Source organism: Protomyctophum bolini (assembly GCF_963924005.1).
Source record: "Protomyctophum bolini genome assembly, chromosome: 2".
NCBI classification, from domain to species: domain Eukaryota; kingdom Metazoa; phylum Chordata; class Actinopteri; order Myctophiformes; family Myctophidae; genus Protomyctophum; species Protomyctophum bolini.
In genome coordinates, this window is record NC_137863.1 from 214,014 (window position 1) to 230,287 (window position 16,274).

General features: G+C 41.9%; 1 protein-coding gene across 2 annotated transcripts; it reads right to left on the reverse strand.

The window, feature by feature from the left end:
• Positions 1-1,518: 1,518 nt before the first annotated feature.
• On the reverse strand, positions 1,519-9,907 carry LOC308324186 (uncharacterized protein). Of its 2 annotated transcripts, none has more exons than XM_080776160.1 (6): positions 9,685-9,907; positions 9,033-9,150; positions 5,951-6,029; positions 5,376-5,569; positions 2,481-2,706; positions 1,519-1,650 (listed from the first exon to the last, which is right to left on the reverse strand). In XM_080776160.1, exons 5-6 carry the CDS (start codon positions 2,701-2,703, stop codon positions 1,544-1,546), a joined length of 330 nt encoding a protein of 109 aa, XP_080632286.1. In that variant the 5' UTR covers positions 2,704-2,706; positions 5,376-5,569; positions 5,951-6,029; positions 9,033-9,150; positions 9,685-9,907; the 3' UTR covers positions 1,519-1,543. The 2 variants fall into 2 exon arrangements, with proteins under 2 accessions (XP_080632286.1, XP_080632285.1); XM_080776159.1 differs by having other exon boundaries at positions 1,519-1,674.
• Between the last annotated feature and the right edge of the window lie 6,367 nt (positions 9,908-16,274).

Sequence of the window (16,274 nt, forward strand, 5' to 3'; positions counted from 1 at the left end):
GATGGCGACTTACAGTGCAAGGAATTACTGGCTTCATTTTACGTCCATGTTAGACCCGGGGAACGCTTTGTCCATATCTTTTACAGTCTATGGGTTGAACATGTGAAATGCCCCATGCAGGCGAGGAGGGGATCTGAATAGATTGTTGCTACAACGTGAATCCTTTTGGATTTACACTTTAAATACAATGTCCCCAAAGGGAATGAACGAGGACTTCCCCATCAGCCATTTTTTAAAATAATTTCTTTATCGTATGCTGTATATATTTGAATTGTTGCCTAAGTAATAATACCTGATTATGTGAATCACGGTCTTAGATTCTATAATAATCATGATGTCTGTCACATTTTACAATTTACAATTTAGGCATTTAGCAGACACTCTTAGGGCCGATTCATACTCCTATTTTAGAGCCGAATATAATTCGGTTCGGTGCTGTAGAGCCTACAATGTGACGTCATTTGAGGTTCGGGGGGGCGGGTACCGTCCTAAAGTCGGCTATTCGGTGTACACTCTCAGAGTTAAATTAGCATTGATTTTACAATATAAATTGGGGGTCCCAGAGATAGAAATGCCATTAAATGGGGATATGTAGACTAATGCATGTCAAACTGGGGGTCCTTGAAATTAAACGGGTTGAGAATCACCGCTAGAGCCGTACAAATCTTCTCTTATGGGGGGTCCCTGGCATATATTTTTTGGGGGTCCTTGACGTGAAAAAGTTTGGGAACCGCTGGTGTATATAATGCTGCTGCATTGTCTGAAGGAAGCCAAGTTTCACTCTTATGTACATGTAGTGTACACAAGATGGAAGAATAAAGTACAACATTGAACCTTGAATTGTATAGGAGGATTCACATACGTTGTATCTGGAGGTCCAGGTTCATTACTGAAGTCAGGAGGTTCATGACTCTTCATAGACACAGATGGAGGCTCTGCTCTGTTGTCAGCTCCCTCCTCCTCTCTCTCCTCACACTGACTCATCTTTGGTCTTCAGGAAACCTGTCAAGATTACAGTCACAATACACCAGGAAACAGTCAATGCTGGCCTAGTCCAGGCACATGCCACATAATGCCACATAATAGGCTCTTATTGTCACGTCAGCTCGTCGCTTGTAACTATCAACAAAGGCACAAAAGCCAAAAACGAATCTTAAAAAAATGAAAGGAAATGTTTGCTGTATACATAATGCGCGTGTGCGCACACACACACACACACACACACACACACACACACACACACAGACACAGACACAGACACAGACGTGCAGAGAATGTTAGAGGGGCTAACATTTCTAAAATCTCACTCTCAGCGGTTCTTGTATTTTTTTACTGAGGTTAATGTTAGGCATGATTTTGATTGACAGGAAACCGAGGAACATCATTTATATTAGCAGTATGATTCCAAACATGCGTCATAGGCTTGTGATTGTAACATAACTGCACCCATAATGTTTATGTCCTATGCATTTTTCCTTTTTTTTGTGGACCAAATAAAATAATTCAAATGTGTGTGTGTGTGTGTGTGTGTGTGTGTGTGAGGTCAGTATCTCTTGTCCTCAGGGGGCGTGGCCACCAGTACTTCCTGGTTGCTGAAGTCCAAGGCTGCAGTGAGGTGGAACGCCATGTTGGATCCAACGACCAAGTATTCTAGGAGCGCAAAGACGGTGTAGACTGTCACACACACACACACACACACACACACACACACACACACACACACACACACACACACACACACACGCACGCACGCACGCACGCACGCACACACGTGTAAGAAAGAAACAGACAGACAGAAATTATTATAAAGAGGTGTCCAATATTAAAGTTTTTTTTTCCCCCTGCTGTCATTTTAACATCTGACTTCTGTGTTTCACCCCAGATGGTTTTTAAGTTGCTTGATTCAATATTTAGATATTTGATGATATTAACTTTACCTTCCTATATAAACCAATTGTAACTTCACACACTCTGCTCTCTGCTTCTGGTGACTGATATTGTCCTTCTAATGAACGTTAGACTGGTTGAAAAAATGAAAACACACGTCTCTGCTTCTGGTGAAAAACGACGGTGCCATACAAAGTTAATACACCATTGCACATAAAAACAACTCCAGGGTGTCTAATGAAGTACTGTCACCTCATAGACACATGGAAAACTGGAAAAATACAAAAATTGTGGCACTCCATCTTTAAGTAAATGTATGTAGTTACTTTCCACCACTGCCATTAACGAGAGCTTTCCAAAAGCAAAACGGTTAACCACTAAATCCCTACTTTATACTTAGACGTACAATGGTGTCTTGCTAACACAAGCTCACAAGACATCACATCACAACATGTTGTGAGCTTATAAATATCATATTTTCTGAAAGTCTAAGAAGTATAAGAAGTTTGAACAATTATGAAAATGTGCCCTCACCCACTGCCTGTTCGCTTCTTCTCGCCCTAAAACGATTCATAGTGCACCTGTATACCTACCTATACATTTCCCGGTGAGTTTGAGCAGGGCTTTGCTGAGCGATCCGGGATAGTTCAGGGACAGGTAGTCGACAGAGACTGCGTCTGCGGCCAGCGGGGCGTAAGTGACCGTCACCCGCAGCGACGCACCGGGAGCCACCTCCCCGTTGGTGACGTCACAGCTGAACTCTGACCCGAGCAGGGGTGAAGCACCAGGCAGCCGAGAGAGGGAGAAGGAGGTCATCACCTGGAGGAGAGGAAGGGAGGGAAGGAGAGTGGAGAGAGAGTAGTTAGGGAAAGTAAGCCAAATGTGTGACCAACCTGCAAAATAAATGCTTATACCAATAGCTTTCTTCACAAAATATGTTCATAAAAGGTGTCTACTATCACCTCTCAATTTGTTCCAACCCAACTCCCTTGGGAAACTTTGCGACAGGTGCTGAAAGTTCCAGTTCCAAGTACCATTAACAACCTGTTACCTATATGCAAATTTACAAATTTCCATTTTGCTTTAAGTAGCATGTGACGTGTCAAACTATAGGGGTTTTTCATGATTCCGTTTTGCACAAAGACGTTTTAGCCGGCCCAGGCGGTGGCGTAACCGTTTGGGCACCCACCTGGTAATCCAGTCGCAGTGTGCCGCGGGTTCGACTCCCGAGCCCGACACGGCCTTTACTGCATGTCATCCCCCCATCTCTCTCCCGTTTCCTGTCAGCCTACTGTCTGTCCCTTCAAAAACCAATAAAAGGCGTAAGCCGCAAAAAATATCTTAAAAAAAACAAAACGTTTTAGCCCAAGGAGAAAACCCCTAGTTTGACCCGTCACATGCTACTTAAACTAAAGCAGATTAAAAATGAGAACATTTTGCCTGCATATAGGTTGTTAATGGTAACCCAACTTTCAGCAGCTGTCACAAGGTTCGGTTGGAACAAATTGAGAGGTGATATTTGTGAAGAAAGCTATTAGTCATATTTTGCAGATTGGTAACTTTCGCTGACTAGAGAGAGAGAGAGAGGTACAAGGAGGATGCGTGTACTGTGCATGTCTTCATTTTCTACTCACAGGGGAAGGATTGGTAACATCAAAGTGTTTCTGCACACTGACACCCACAGGTACATAAAATGGAAAATTTTAAAATTTACCAAGGAACGCAGAATTCCCGTTTGTATTACCGTCGTACAGTCTGGAGCAACGGAAGCTCTGATCATGAGTAAAATATAAATGCTTCCGTCGTACAGTCTGGAGCAACGGAAGCTCTGATCATGAGTCTAATATAAATGCTTCCGTCATACAGTCTGGCTCAACGGAAGCTCTGATCATGAGTAAAATATAAATGCTTCCGTCGTACAGTCTGGAGCAACGGAAGATCTGATCATGAGTAAAATATAAATGCTTCCGTCATACAGTCTGGAGCAACGGAAGCTCTGATCATGAGTAAAATATAAATGCTTCCGTCATACAGTCTGGAGCAACGGAAGCTCTGATCATGAGTAAAATATAAATGCTTCCGTCGTACAGTCTGGAGCAACGGAAGCTCTGATCATGAGTAAAATATAAATGCTTCCGTCATACAGTCTGGAGCAACGGAAGCTCTGATCATGAGTAAAATATAAATGCTTCCGTCATACAGTCTGGAGCAACGGAAGCTCTGATCATGAGTAAAATATAAATGCTTCCGTCGTACAGTCTGGAGCAACGGAAGCTCTGATCATGAGTAAAATATAAATGGTTCGTCGTACAGTCTGGAGCAACGGAAGCTCTGATCATGAGTAAAATATAAATGCTTCCGTCGTACAGTCTGGAGCAACGGAAGCTCTGATCATGAGTAAAATATAAATGCTTCCGTCATACAGTCTGGAGCAACGGAAGCTCTGATCATGAGTAAAATATAAATGCTTCCGTCGTACAGTCTGGAGCAACGGAAGCTCTGATCATGAGTAAAATATAAATGCTTCCGTCGTACAGTCTGGAGCAACGGAAGCTCTGATCATGAGTAAAATATAAATGCTTCCGTCGTACAGTCTGGAGCAACGGAAGCTCTGATCATGAGTAAAATATAAATGCTTCCGTCGTACAGTCTGGAGCAACGGAAGCTCTGATCATGAGTAAAATATAAATGCTTCCGTCGTACAGTCTGGAGCAACGGAAGCTCTGATCATGAGTAAAATATAAATGCTTCCGTCGTACAGTCTGGAGCAACGGAAGCTCTGATCATGAGTAAAATATAAATGCTTCCGTCGTACAGTCTGGAGCAACGGAAGCTCTGATCATGAGTAAAATATAAATGCTTCGTCGTACAGTCTGGAGCAACGGAAGCTCTGATCATGAGTCAAATATAAATGCTTCGTCGTACAGTCTGGAGCAACGGAAGCTCTGATCATGAGTCAAATATAAATGCTTCCGTCATACAGTCTGGAGCAACAGAAGCTCTGATCATGAGTCAAATATAAATGCTTCCGTCATACAGTCTGGAGCAACGGAAGCTCTGATCATGAGTAAAATATAAATGCTTCGTCGTACAGTCTGGAGCAACGGAAGCTCTGATCATGAGTAAAATATAAATGCTTCCGTCGTACAGTCTGGAGCAACGGAAGCTCTGATCATGAGTAAAATATAAATGCTTCCGTCATACAGTCTGGAGCAACGGAAGCACTGATCATGAGTCTAATATAAATGCTTCCGTCATACAGTCTGGAGCAACGGAAGCTCTGATCATGAGTAAAATATAAATGCTTCCGTCATACAGTCTGGAGCAACGGAAGCTCTGTAATAGTATTATAGTATTTATACTCACTCTCTAACAGAGTACATAAAGAGTACATCAGTAGTAATAGTATTATAGTATTTATACTCACTCTCTAACAGAGTACATAAAGAGTACTTCAGTAGTAATAGTATTATAGTATTTATACTCACTCTCTAACAGAGTACATAAAGAGTACATCAGTACAGATGACACTCAGTCTTTGGAACAGCAGTGTAGCAGGGCTGCAGTACTCCAGGTTGGACACTAGGAGCATGTTGGAGTCAGCATACTGAGCCAGCTGAGACAGAGACAGCTCGAACCACGCAAACAGCGGGGGGTAGTCCAAGGTCCATTCTGATTGGTTCTGAGGCACACACACACACACACACACACACACACACACACACACACACACACACAATATGAATGTAGTTTTTGCCATTTTAACCATACGCCAAAAAGCTGTAAAAATAGCAGATCTACAAGCTCACTTTAAATCCTTAAGATAAAACTGATTTAATTTGTGAAAGTGATAAAAAAAACTATAGATCTGAGCACCACTTAGTGCTTAGATCTAATGGTCTGCTTGTGGAGTTTAAAAGCATCGTCCATTTGGAACTCTTTCAATTCCTATTATACTAATGATAGGAATCATGGTATAATAGGAATTGAACTACAGACCTCGTTAAGGGAATAGGAATTGAACTACAGACCTCGTTAAGGGAATAGGAATTGAACTACAGACCTCGTGGTACCATCTGGACACAGGGAGGCTGTGAGTGATCGCTAACCAGTTCCTGTGGACCTCGAAGTCTGTGGAGTGACTGACACACACACACGCACACACAGACGCGCGCGCACACACACACACACACACACACACACACACACACACACACACACACACACACACACACACAGTTACCAAGTTACCAAACTACTAGAATAAATATTATAAATATATACAGTCATTTATAAACATTATGTATCATAATTTGATACATAATGTATTTATATCATTATAATTATATCATTATGTTATAAATAATAAAAAGTAGACACTAGACACGGTGACGAATGAAGTTACCAAACTACTAGAATCAAATACATGTATTCCTTCATAGACGTCACGTCTACTGGTCTGCAGTACAACAGTGCCGCGTTGTGGCCAGTTGGCCCAACAACACATCATTTTTTAGAACTGAATCCAATAGTTAATATTAAGAAGAAGAGTCACGTCAGCCAGAAAATAAATTAAATGTTTTCAAACGGTAGTCAACAAATCCTGACTAATATGTAATAGCCTATGTGCTACTTTTTCTTTACAAAGTAACAGGTATAATATTACTGTTTTGACAGAGTAAAACCTTACACTACTCATTACTCTGTAAAGTAGTAATATAATGAATGAATTGCATTTTTATAGCGCTTTTACAAGTGCTCAAAGCTCTTTCTTTACAATGGCAAACCTTAAAACACACCAGAGAATTCACACTGGAGAGAAACCCTATGGATGTGATCATTGTGGACAACACTTCTCTACAATGGCAAACCTTAAAACACACCAGAGAATTCACACTGGAGAGAAACCATATGGATGTGATCAATGTGGACAACACTTCTCTAGAATGGACAGCCTTAAAATACACCAGAGAATTCACACTGGAGAGAAACCCTATGGATGTGATCATTGTGGACAACACTTCTCTAGAATGGACAGCCTTAAAAGCCACAAGCGAATTCACACTGGAGAGAAACCCAAATAATTGTGATGTTTGTGGTTAAGCTTTTTAGTAATTCAAATAATTTAGATTTTCACAAGGTTGTACACACTGGATTTAAACTGTTGACTCTATTGTTAGAATTGTACGAATTTGAGCCACTGGAAATGAAAAACATGTTGATCCATATGGTATTTTTTAATTAATCAATTGTTTAAGGCTAAACTGTTTAAACGCATTACATATATATGAGCATGATAATTCTAGATTAATAGGATGGCGATGAAACAAATGTTTCCATGTATAGATGAATTGCAAGTAAACTTACTATTTGAACGGACTGGTCTTCTGCCATGTTACAGATTCCCCAGATTTTAGTTGCATGTCATTAAATGTTCGGATTAATTGAAAAATGGAGGACCCTGGTGTAAACAATTGTGTTTCCTCGTATCAGGTTTTTTGTATTGACCTGTACTTTTGTTGAACTGTTCTACAAACTGAATAAAGTGTTGAATCAATCATTTGTCCGTGCTTTACAAAAAATATAGAATATCATTAATTGTTGTGTTACTCAACAATAAAACAAACTGCCTATGTATTTAGTTACGATGGATATTTAAAATGCTATTGTGAAAGGTTGTTTTTTTCTTCCCGTTGTGTTCTTCTTAGTATATAATTAAAATGTACACTTGATCTATATAGTGACACATTATGTTAAACAAACCACTGTCTTCTACATTAAAGTGGAAACAAATTTAACAACACAAATTGACATTGCACCTTAATAAAATTAAATAATAAAGTACAGGGGATGTGGTAGTATACTGGTAAAAGACAAGATGTGAAGGCTTGAGAACTATTTATGAAGACTGTTTGCAATCATTTTAGGGGTGAGTGGCAGTCTGTGTTTTGGAAAACAAATAGGCCTAACTGTTTTTCTTTGTAAGTAAATTAGGCTAATATGTTCTTAAATACAGTATAAGGCCTTAATACAGGCCTTAATTCCCCCTTCATATTACTGTTGATCAATTGTACTTTTAACACAATTCACATTATGAAACAGTAATAATGATGTTAGTGAAGTAGGTATGGAGACATGTGAAGACGATCTGTTACTGAACAAACAATATATCAATGATTTACTAGAGCCACAAAACATCTCCCTTACAGCACCTTTAAAAGGTAGTTCTGCTGAAACTCATCAGAGTCAAAGAGGTGTAAAATGGTCTCAGTTCATCCATAATGTAATCCTTAACAGGTGATCTGTCCAATGCCAGACAACCAGTGACTATTAACACGTTTAATCTCTGCATTTGAATGCATTGACTACAGTGACTGAAGCATCAGCCATCATCATTTAGCCTGTTTACATTTTAACCTGTGGGAATAATGTGGTAAGTGGTAAACGCTAGAATGTCCAGCCTTAAAGCACAATTCATACTGGGGAGAAACAATATGGATGCGATCATTGTGGACAACACTTCTCTCAAATGAATAGCCTTAAAGCACAACAGAGAATTCATACTGGGGAGAAACCAAATGGATGTGATCCAACATGGGATCCAATGGGATGGCGTAGGGGAGATACTATCGATGACACACTGTTTTGGCTCGGCCCTCTCCGACGCGGTGGGAGGGACTTTTCATAGCAGTGGCCACTAACCCGCCCCGACTTCACACAGCATTGAACAGGCTGCATAGAGCCTTATATAGTTGCATTTTCGATTATTATCACAACATACGTCATAATTAAACTCAGACAAAGTAGATGCCAGTGTGATACTCTGCTTTTAACCCATTCTGGGCGGGAACCCCTTTTGGTGTTAGCATTATGTTATGCTTTAGCTATTGAAAAATAGCAGATCTACAAGCTTGTAGGTCTGCTATTTTTTTTTAATCGAAGAACCACTGACATAGAAACATAGCTTTTTCAGAAAACAGTCAGGATGTAGAAGACATTTTTAGAATCTGATCTCAGGTCAGAATGGGTTAAGATAAAGCACAGTTAACACGGACATTCGATTAGACACACACACACACACACACACACACACACACACACACACACAGTACACAGACAGGCGACTGTGTACAAACGGTAGGTACCTTGTTGAATGGTTGCAGTCCATGCAGTGACGTCAGAGCGATGCACTTTGAGGTTCAGCGTGAACGGAGGCGGCTGCTCATAGTATGCTTCAAAGACACCGCAGAACAGAAGGCTTTGCTGCACACACACAGACACATGATATTAAATCATTAACTTAATGTATATCACACATTGGACATTCATCATGAATAAATACATACTGTAGGCTACTTACATCTATTGAATAGTTTATTTAGTTTTAGTCACATTTTAGTCACCCGGAATGTTTGAGTGTTAGTCTAGTTTCAGTCGACTAAATATCATAAGATTTTAGAATGTATTTTGTCGGGCCTTGATCCTGCCGTAATGACTGAAAATAGCCGATCTACAAGCTTGTAGATCTGCTATTTTCAGCATGCAACCTAGTGTAAAATGACTTATACTGGATCTCTTGTCCACTAGTCCTTAACATTTTAGTCTTTATTTGTTTTTATTTGTTGAGGAAATCGTCTGTAGGCCTATATTTAGTCTTAGTTTTAGTCATCATAGCTTAGTTTTCATTTAGTTTCCATTTAGTTTTCCTCTGTGAAAAAAAGGTAGTCGACGAACATTTTTCGTCTTAGTTTTAGTCGACGAAATCAACACGGTTCTCAACAACATCCTTCTACACACCTGAGGATGAAGTTCTCCACTGGACTCGCTCATCAGACTGTAGTTCTGCTCTAGAAGGAGACAGGAGGTGTTCATCTAGTTCTGTAGTTCTGCTCTAGCAGGAGACAGGAGGTGTTCATGTAGTTCTGTAGTTCTGCTCTAGCAGGAGACAGGAGGTGTTCATGTAGTTCTGTAGTTCTGCTCTAGCAGGAGACAGGAGGTGTTCATGTCAACCGCACGAAAATGTCCCTTCATCATCTGACTCTTCATGTCCTGCCACACACAGCAGACACCAAAGTGTTTACGTCTTGACTGAAGTAAAATAGCAGATCTACAAGCTCATAGCGCGCCACTTAGCTTGTAGGTCTGCTATCTTTGAAAAATCGTGAAAATGTGGCACAAATCTTTGAATAATTATATATATTCTTTCAGAGCGAACGTTTTTAACTAAAATCTTTGCTTCTGAGGGGTTCCTGGAACAACATATTTTCAGATGGGGGTCGGTGGTCAATTACATATAATTTTTGGGGTTCTTGACATGAAATATTGAGCACCACTGATACAGAAACATCTTTCAGAAAACTGCAAGGCTAAATCTCTTCAAATGGCGGTCCGTGGCTCAAATGCAGAATAAATAATGAGCCTTGATATGAAAAGGGTTGAAAACCACTGTTGTAGAGAGATTATGAGAATAGTAACCCCAGGGGGCCCCCAGGGGCTCAGTCAAGGGGCCCCAAGGGGCCAAACGTGGCACAAACACTGTTCATCCACTTTACTCAGAACATTGTGTGACTACATTGATGTATAAACTGTATAAACTTGTATGTCTCTAAATGTTTTGATGAATTGAACAATGTGGACCCTGTTGTAAACAAGTGTAATGCTTAATTGGGTCGTCCACTCACAGTTAACAGTCTCTGTATTGAGTTTGTGCTTGAAATGTACTGTAATTCTACAAACTGTTAATAAATATTTCAATCAATCAAAAGCTATCTTCTTGTGTGGGACGTTGACACTTGAGGGCCTGAGGGTGGCGCCAGAGTCAAGGTTTACTTTAATGGTTAGGATTCATTGACAAACAATTTGGTATGTAGGAAATTGAGGCATACATTTATTTGTTTGCCTCCGTTACAGCTGATAATATCCGTTATTTTCACAATTGTTGCCTCTTTCTTATGTAATATTTGACAATTTGGCCAATGTTTGACAAATTTATATAGGATATGACAGCATTTCCTGGGGTCCCCAGTCAAAAGCATTGAGAACCCCTGGCCTACAGTAGGCTACACCAAGTCTCATCACAAATGGCAGATCTACAAGCTCACACGCGTTGTGAGCTTGGCAGCTCGGAATGTTCCACACGGCATAGGAATTAATGCTGAGGTTAGGACTGGTTAAATGCCAAGTTAAGTATAAAAGTTATTTTCAGTCTGTCCTAATGGAAACAAAATATTCTCTCCAGCTTTCCTCCTTACATACTGCATCTTTGGAGGAACATATACATATTTGCATACTGTTAAAAAGGTGCTATAAAGTGTAATTCAGGTGGTGCAGTGGACGAAAAGGTTATTTTACAGGGGTAAAAGGGGTATTGAGGCACACAATGTTTGTTGAACCACAGCCTGTCCTACACCAGTGGTTCCCAAACGTTCTCAAGTGAAGGACCCCCAAATTAACACTAATTAGCCTGCGGACCCCCCATTAGAAAACATATGCCAGGGACCCCCGTAAGAGAAGATTTTTTTACGGCTCCAGCCGTACAAATAGCCATTTGCATTACATACACTCTCAGTTACAGTCCCATAAGGGTCCATTTGAATGCTATACCTACCTTGGCATGGCCATAAATAAATGCCTGACGCAGTGACGAGAGAAGTTTATGTTGTTTAATTTTCAGACAGCTAGTAAGCTTGTTGTGCTACGTAGGCTAGGCTAATAATAAATAAAACGTCTACTTCTTCGAGTTCATTTGAAGATGATTGTACTCATCGATTCGACTGCTTACTATCAACAGTACATGTTGGCAGGTTTTCAGAGAGAAACAAGCAATCATGGTATATGAAAACAAGCCCCAAAATAATATATATATAAACTATTTTCCGGTCCCTAAAATGTTTTCAGGTGGGGGTCCGCAGGCAAATACATGTTCATTTGGCGGTCCTTGGCTTGAACACTGTTTAAACCAACATTATGAAGACCAAATAAGCAAAACCAGCAACTATACTTCTTAGCAAGAAACTTTACAGAAGACTAATCCCAACATTGCTTATAATAAGCGGACATGGCATCCGCAGTTTTCACAGCGGCTACAGGGCCCAATCCCATCGCCTGCGGGTACACGGTCCGTAACCATGACAACAGAGCCTTTGAGCGTACACAGCGACAACAGATCCCATAGGCCGAACTGCCAAGCTTCGTTGTTGACACAACGAATGCAAAAAAAAACAACTGGTACCTGTTTAGGTATGATGAATAAAGTTCTCCCGGATTTAGGTTGAGTTAATACAATAAACAATCCCAGAAAAAACATGTTAAATCAATTTCCATCAGTAAAATAAGCTACAATTAAAAATATGTTGATACCTGTTGATCTGAAAACGCTGACGTTGTCTGTTGTAGCACGCTGGGTGGGCGTGTCTCCACTTGACCGTGACGTGGCATCGACCGACCACGCTGTGACGCTGTTGCCATGGTTTTCACCCCGTTTGTTGAATGGATTTGTTGACAGGTCTGCATGGTCTTTAAAAGGCGACAGGTGAGGTCACAAGTCACATACTCATTGTGAATGATGGAGATGATGCAGATGAGTGTCCAGCGGAGGTCAGGTGTGATGGAGTGCAGTGATGGTGTCATCATGCCATGGAGGAGGTTGGCCTGGAGGCTGAGAACGGCCGAGCAGAGAGAAGATGCCTGGAAGGAGTTGCTGCAGCAACTGCACAGCAATCAGATGAACAACAACCCCCAGGCCCGGCTGTTGCTGGCATTTGTTCGGTCCACGCTGGAGCGCAGCGCCCTCGCCAGAGAGAGAGTGATGCTGCTGCAGCCACACCACCACAAAGCCATCATCATACCAGCTGAGGACGTCAATAAGCTGCCTGACCACAACAACCATGAGGTCAGCAGCAGGGAGAAGAGGAGCAGGTCGGCCCAGAAACGAGGCTACATCATGGACGAGCTGTTGCAGACGGAGAAGTCCTACGTCAGGGATCTGCGCGAGTGTCTGGAGACGTACCTGTGGGAGATGGCCAGCGGAGTGCAGGAGGAGGAGGGGATACCCACGGGCATCCTCCACAAGGAGCAGGCCATCTTCGGGAACATGCGGGAGCTCTACGAGTTCCACAGCGATCATTTCCTGAAGGACCTGGTGGACTGTGAGCTGCCGGAGGACGTGGGCCACTGCTTCGTCGCGTGGGCCGAGAAGTTCCAGGCGTACGTGACTTACTGCAAGAACGCGCCCGGCTCCAATCGGCTAGTGGCGGAACACGCCGGAACCTTCTTCGACGGCATCCAGCGGAGGCGCGGCCTCGATCGGGCAAACTCCATCAAGTCCCACCTCATGAAACCCGTGCAGAGGATCACGAAGTACCAGCTCCTGCTCAAGGACTTGTCCTCGTGCTGCGAGGAGGGACAGAAGGAGGAGGTTGCGGAGGGCCTGCAGGTGATCCTGGGTGTTCTCCAGAGGGTTAACAACGCCATGCACCTTGCCTCGCTGGAGGGTTTCCACGAGAACCTGGAGGTCCAGGGGAACCTGATCCTCCACGACAGCTTCCAGGTGCAGAACCCCAGCTCCTTCATTCAGAAGGTTCACCAGCGCCACCTGTTCCTGCTGGAGAAGTCACTGGTCTTCAGCAAGGAGGTCAGGGACTCCACGGGCGGGACAAAGTACCGCTTCAAGAACACAATACAGACGTCGGAGCTGTTGGGGGTGATTGAACACGTCGAGGGGGACCCTTGTAAGTTTGCTCTGTTGGCGGTAGGAAGGAAACTCACCTCCAACAACCTGACCGTACTCAGGGCATCCAACGTGGGAGCAAAAGAGGAGTGGATTAAGAACACCAGGGCGCTGATGCAGCAGAGGACGACTCACCTGACGACGAGTCGTTCTCTCCACCTCCCCAAAACACTGTTCAAACGCAGGAGCAGGAATAGCTTTGCAGGCACTGGCGTCTCAAGTAGAGGAACATAAGGCCAGTGGGCATCGACATCAGGGACCAACAGGAGACTCTTATATCTACACAGTAAAGTCCTTAATGTAAAGAGTGTACAAATGGACCAAAGTGGACTTTTTTTAACAATAATATCCTGTATTTTCTTGTTTTGATTTTCATCATTAATTATTCCGATGGTATTTTGTCCTTTGTTGTTTCTGTTCTGCTATCTGTTCTTATAAGTCTTTAACGAACAACTTCAATAAAATATCAAATAAATAACAAAACAGTGTGTCAACTTCTAATATTATGCAATTATGCAATCAGAATCACACACAAACGTATATTAGGTTTATGCTTCAGCAGAGGTAAATCTCCACAGGTTCCATTTTCAACCTCTGTTCAAATAAAAAATAAATAAAAAAATTGACACAGTGGAAAAAGAAGGCTCAACATTTAGCTCAACATATTGACCAGCAGACTTCACCTTGAAAGAAATATAAGTCTTATCAACCTTAAACTAGTTTGTAATCTATTTTTCTTAACCAGACATATTTGAAGAAGAATAAATACAAAGCTTCAGCTCTGTGGTTTGTATCCATAGCCAACTAATATATTATAGCATAATGATATTCTAACTGCAGCTCAACAATATTAATATATCATACTATATTATCCCCTGGGCCTGTGCAGAGATCCAGTTCTGGTTGGATACTTTCAGTTCTGATTTTGTATTGTAACGTTAATCATGTGATTTTTATAAGACACGCAGGTGTATATAAAACATTCATACGATAGCTGATGTGTTACTGGTATGTTTATAACAATCGCAGTACTTTGCAGGGAGATAACTATTTATGACAGAATACACAGTGACATTAAATGGAGCAAGGTGCATTATTGAAGCACATGTATTGTTATTTGGTTATCCTTATAATGTATATTTGCACACAACAAGAAATGAGGAAGCCTCAACTGGTCCAGGACGGGTTGAGGATCAGAGCTGCACAAAAACACAGCTTCACGAAAAGCAAACAAATAGAACAAGTTAACAACAGCTAGGGGAGTGAGAAGTCCAAACAAAGAAATTATTTAAGTTAAAAAGGGAGAAGATACTTTATTGACCCATTTAGGCCTGACGTCGAAATAAAAATAGAGTCTTCTGAAAGAATATATACCGGTATTCAAAGATTTGTGCCGCATTTTCACGATCTTTCAAAAATAGCAGACCTACAAGCTCGTAGCGCGCCACTTGGTGGCGCGCTATGAGCTATTTCTCAATAGCTAAAGTATAACATAATGCTTAGTTCCCGCCCAGAATGGATTAGTATTAAACCAACAAAATGGAACATGAAACAACGGTAAACTCATACATCACTGCCTAATTCAAATGGCAATGCAATAAAACCATAAAGCTTAATAATATCTCTGGAGGAAGGACCACTTGTTTCAATGAAAGTTGCTCACCCAGTGCATCGTCCCTATAAGGACACCCTACTGTACTTCCAGGTAATAGTTACTGTAAGTCACTGACTGAGGACAACAACATGCTCAGTAGTGTCTGTCCATTATGCGTCCACGTCAAGAATTAAACTACCTCCATACGCCAGCCTGTGAGTGGAGCCCATTGGTTGAGCCCTTTTCGCTCGCTGATGTATTGGACCCAAGAGCTTTGCTTCAAAAAGGCCTGCGGTCTTCGTCACATTGGCTGCTGGGGGGGGGGACACACACTACACAACCCCCACCTGAGGGGTTTCACTGTCCCTCCCTATAGTGCCCAACACACCTCCAAATGTCCTGGAAGTTCTGAGGCACACGTATACGTACGTCTCCTTAGCTCATCCGGCCCTGGAGACACGCCGGTGGCCTTGGAGGTTCGGGGTCCCAGTGTGAAGGTCATTGTGATGGGGAGCGGGGAGGACTATCCCCCCTGACATCAGAAACATGGACTCACCATATTTCAATCTCACCTCAAAACCCACCTGTTTAGGAAGGCTTATGACTCTGTGTGACCTCTGTGTCTTCTGCTGCAAGCTGTGCCCTAGTTTTGTTCTGCTTTTAACTGTGATCTTGTACTGTTTTTAACCTGTACGGCGACCTTTGAGCACTTGGAAAAGCGCTATAAAAATGCAATTCATATATTATTATTATTATTAACACATCCAAGCCTTTGTGATTCTTGGAACTGTGAGAGAGTCTTACGTTGGACAAGAACTACTGCTCAAAGGGTCTGACTCTGAGCAGAAATGCAGTAAATAGTAAATACCGTCCACGAAAACGTACTTTGAGGCTGTGCAGATCCGTTTATATTCCATAGACATGAGCACCGTGTCACGATTGGTCGGAAAAAAAAAAAGACAGCCTCCCGGGGAAATACATACAACAAAGTCAACAATTTCACCTTAGTTCTTTACCAGGGTTTCCTCCTTGTCAGATGAGAAGAAAAAGTCTGGAAACAAGGTT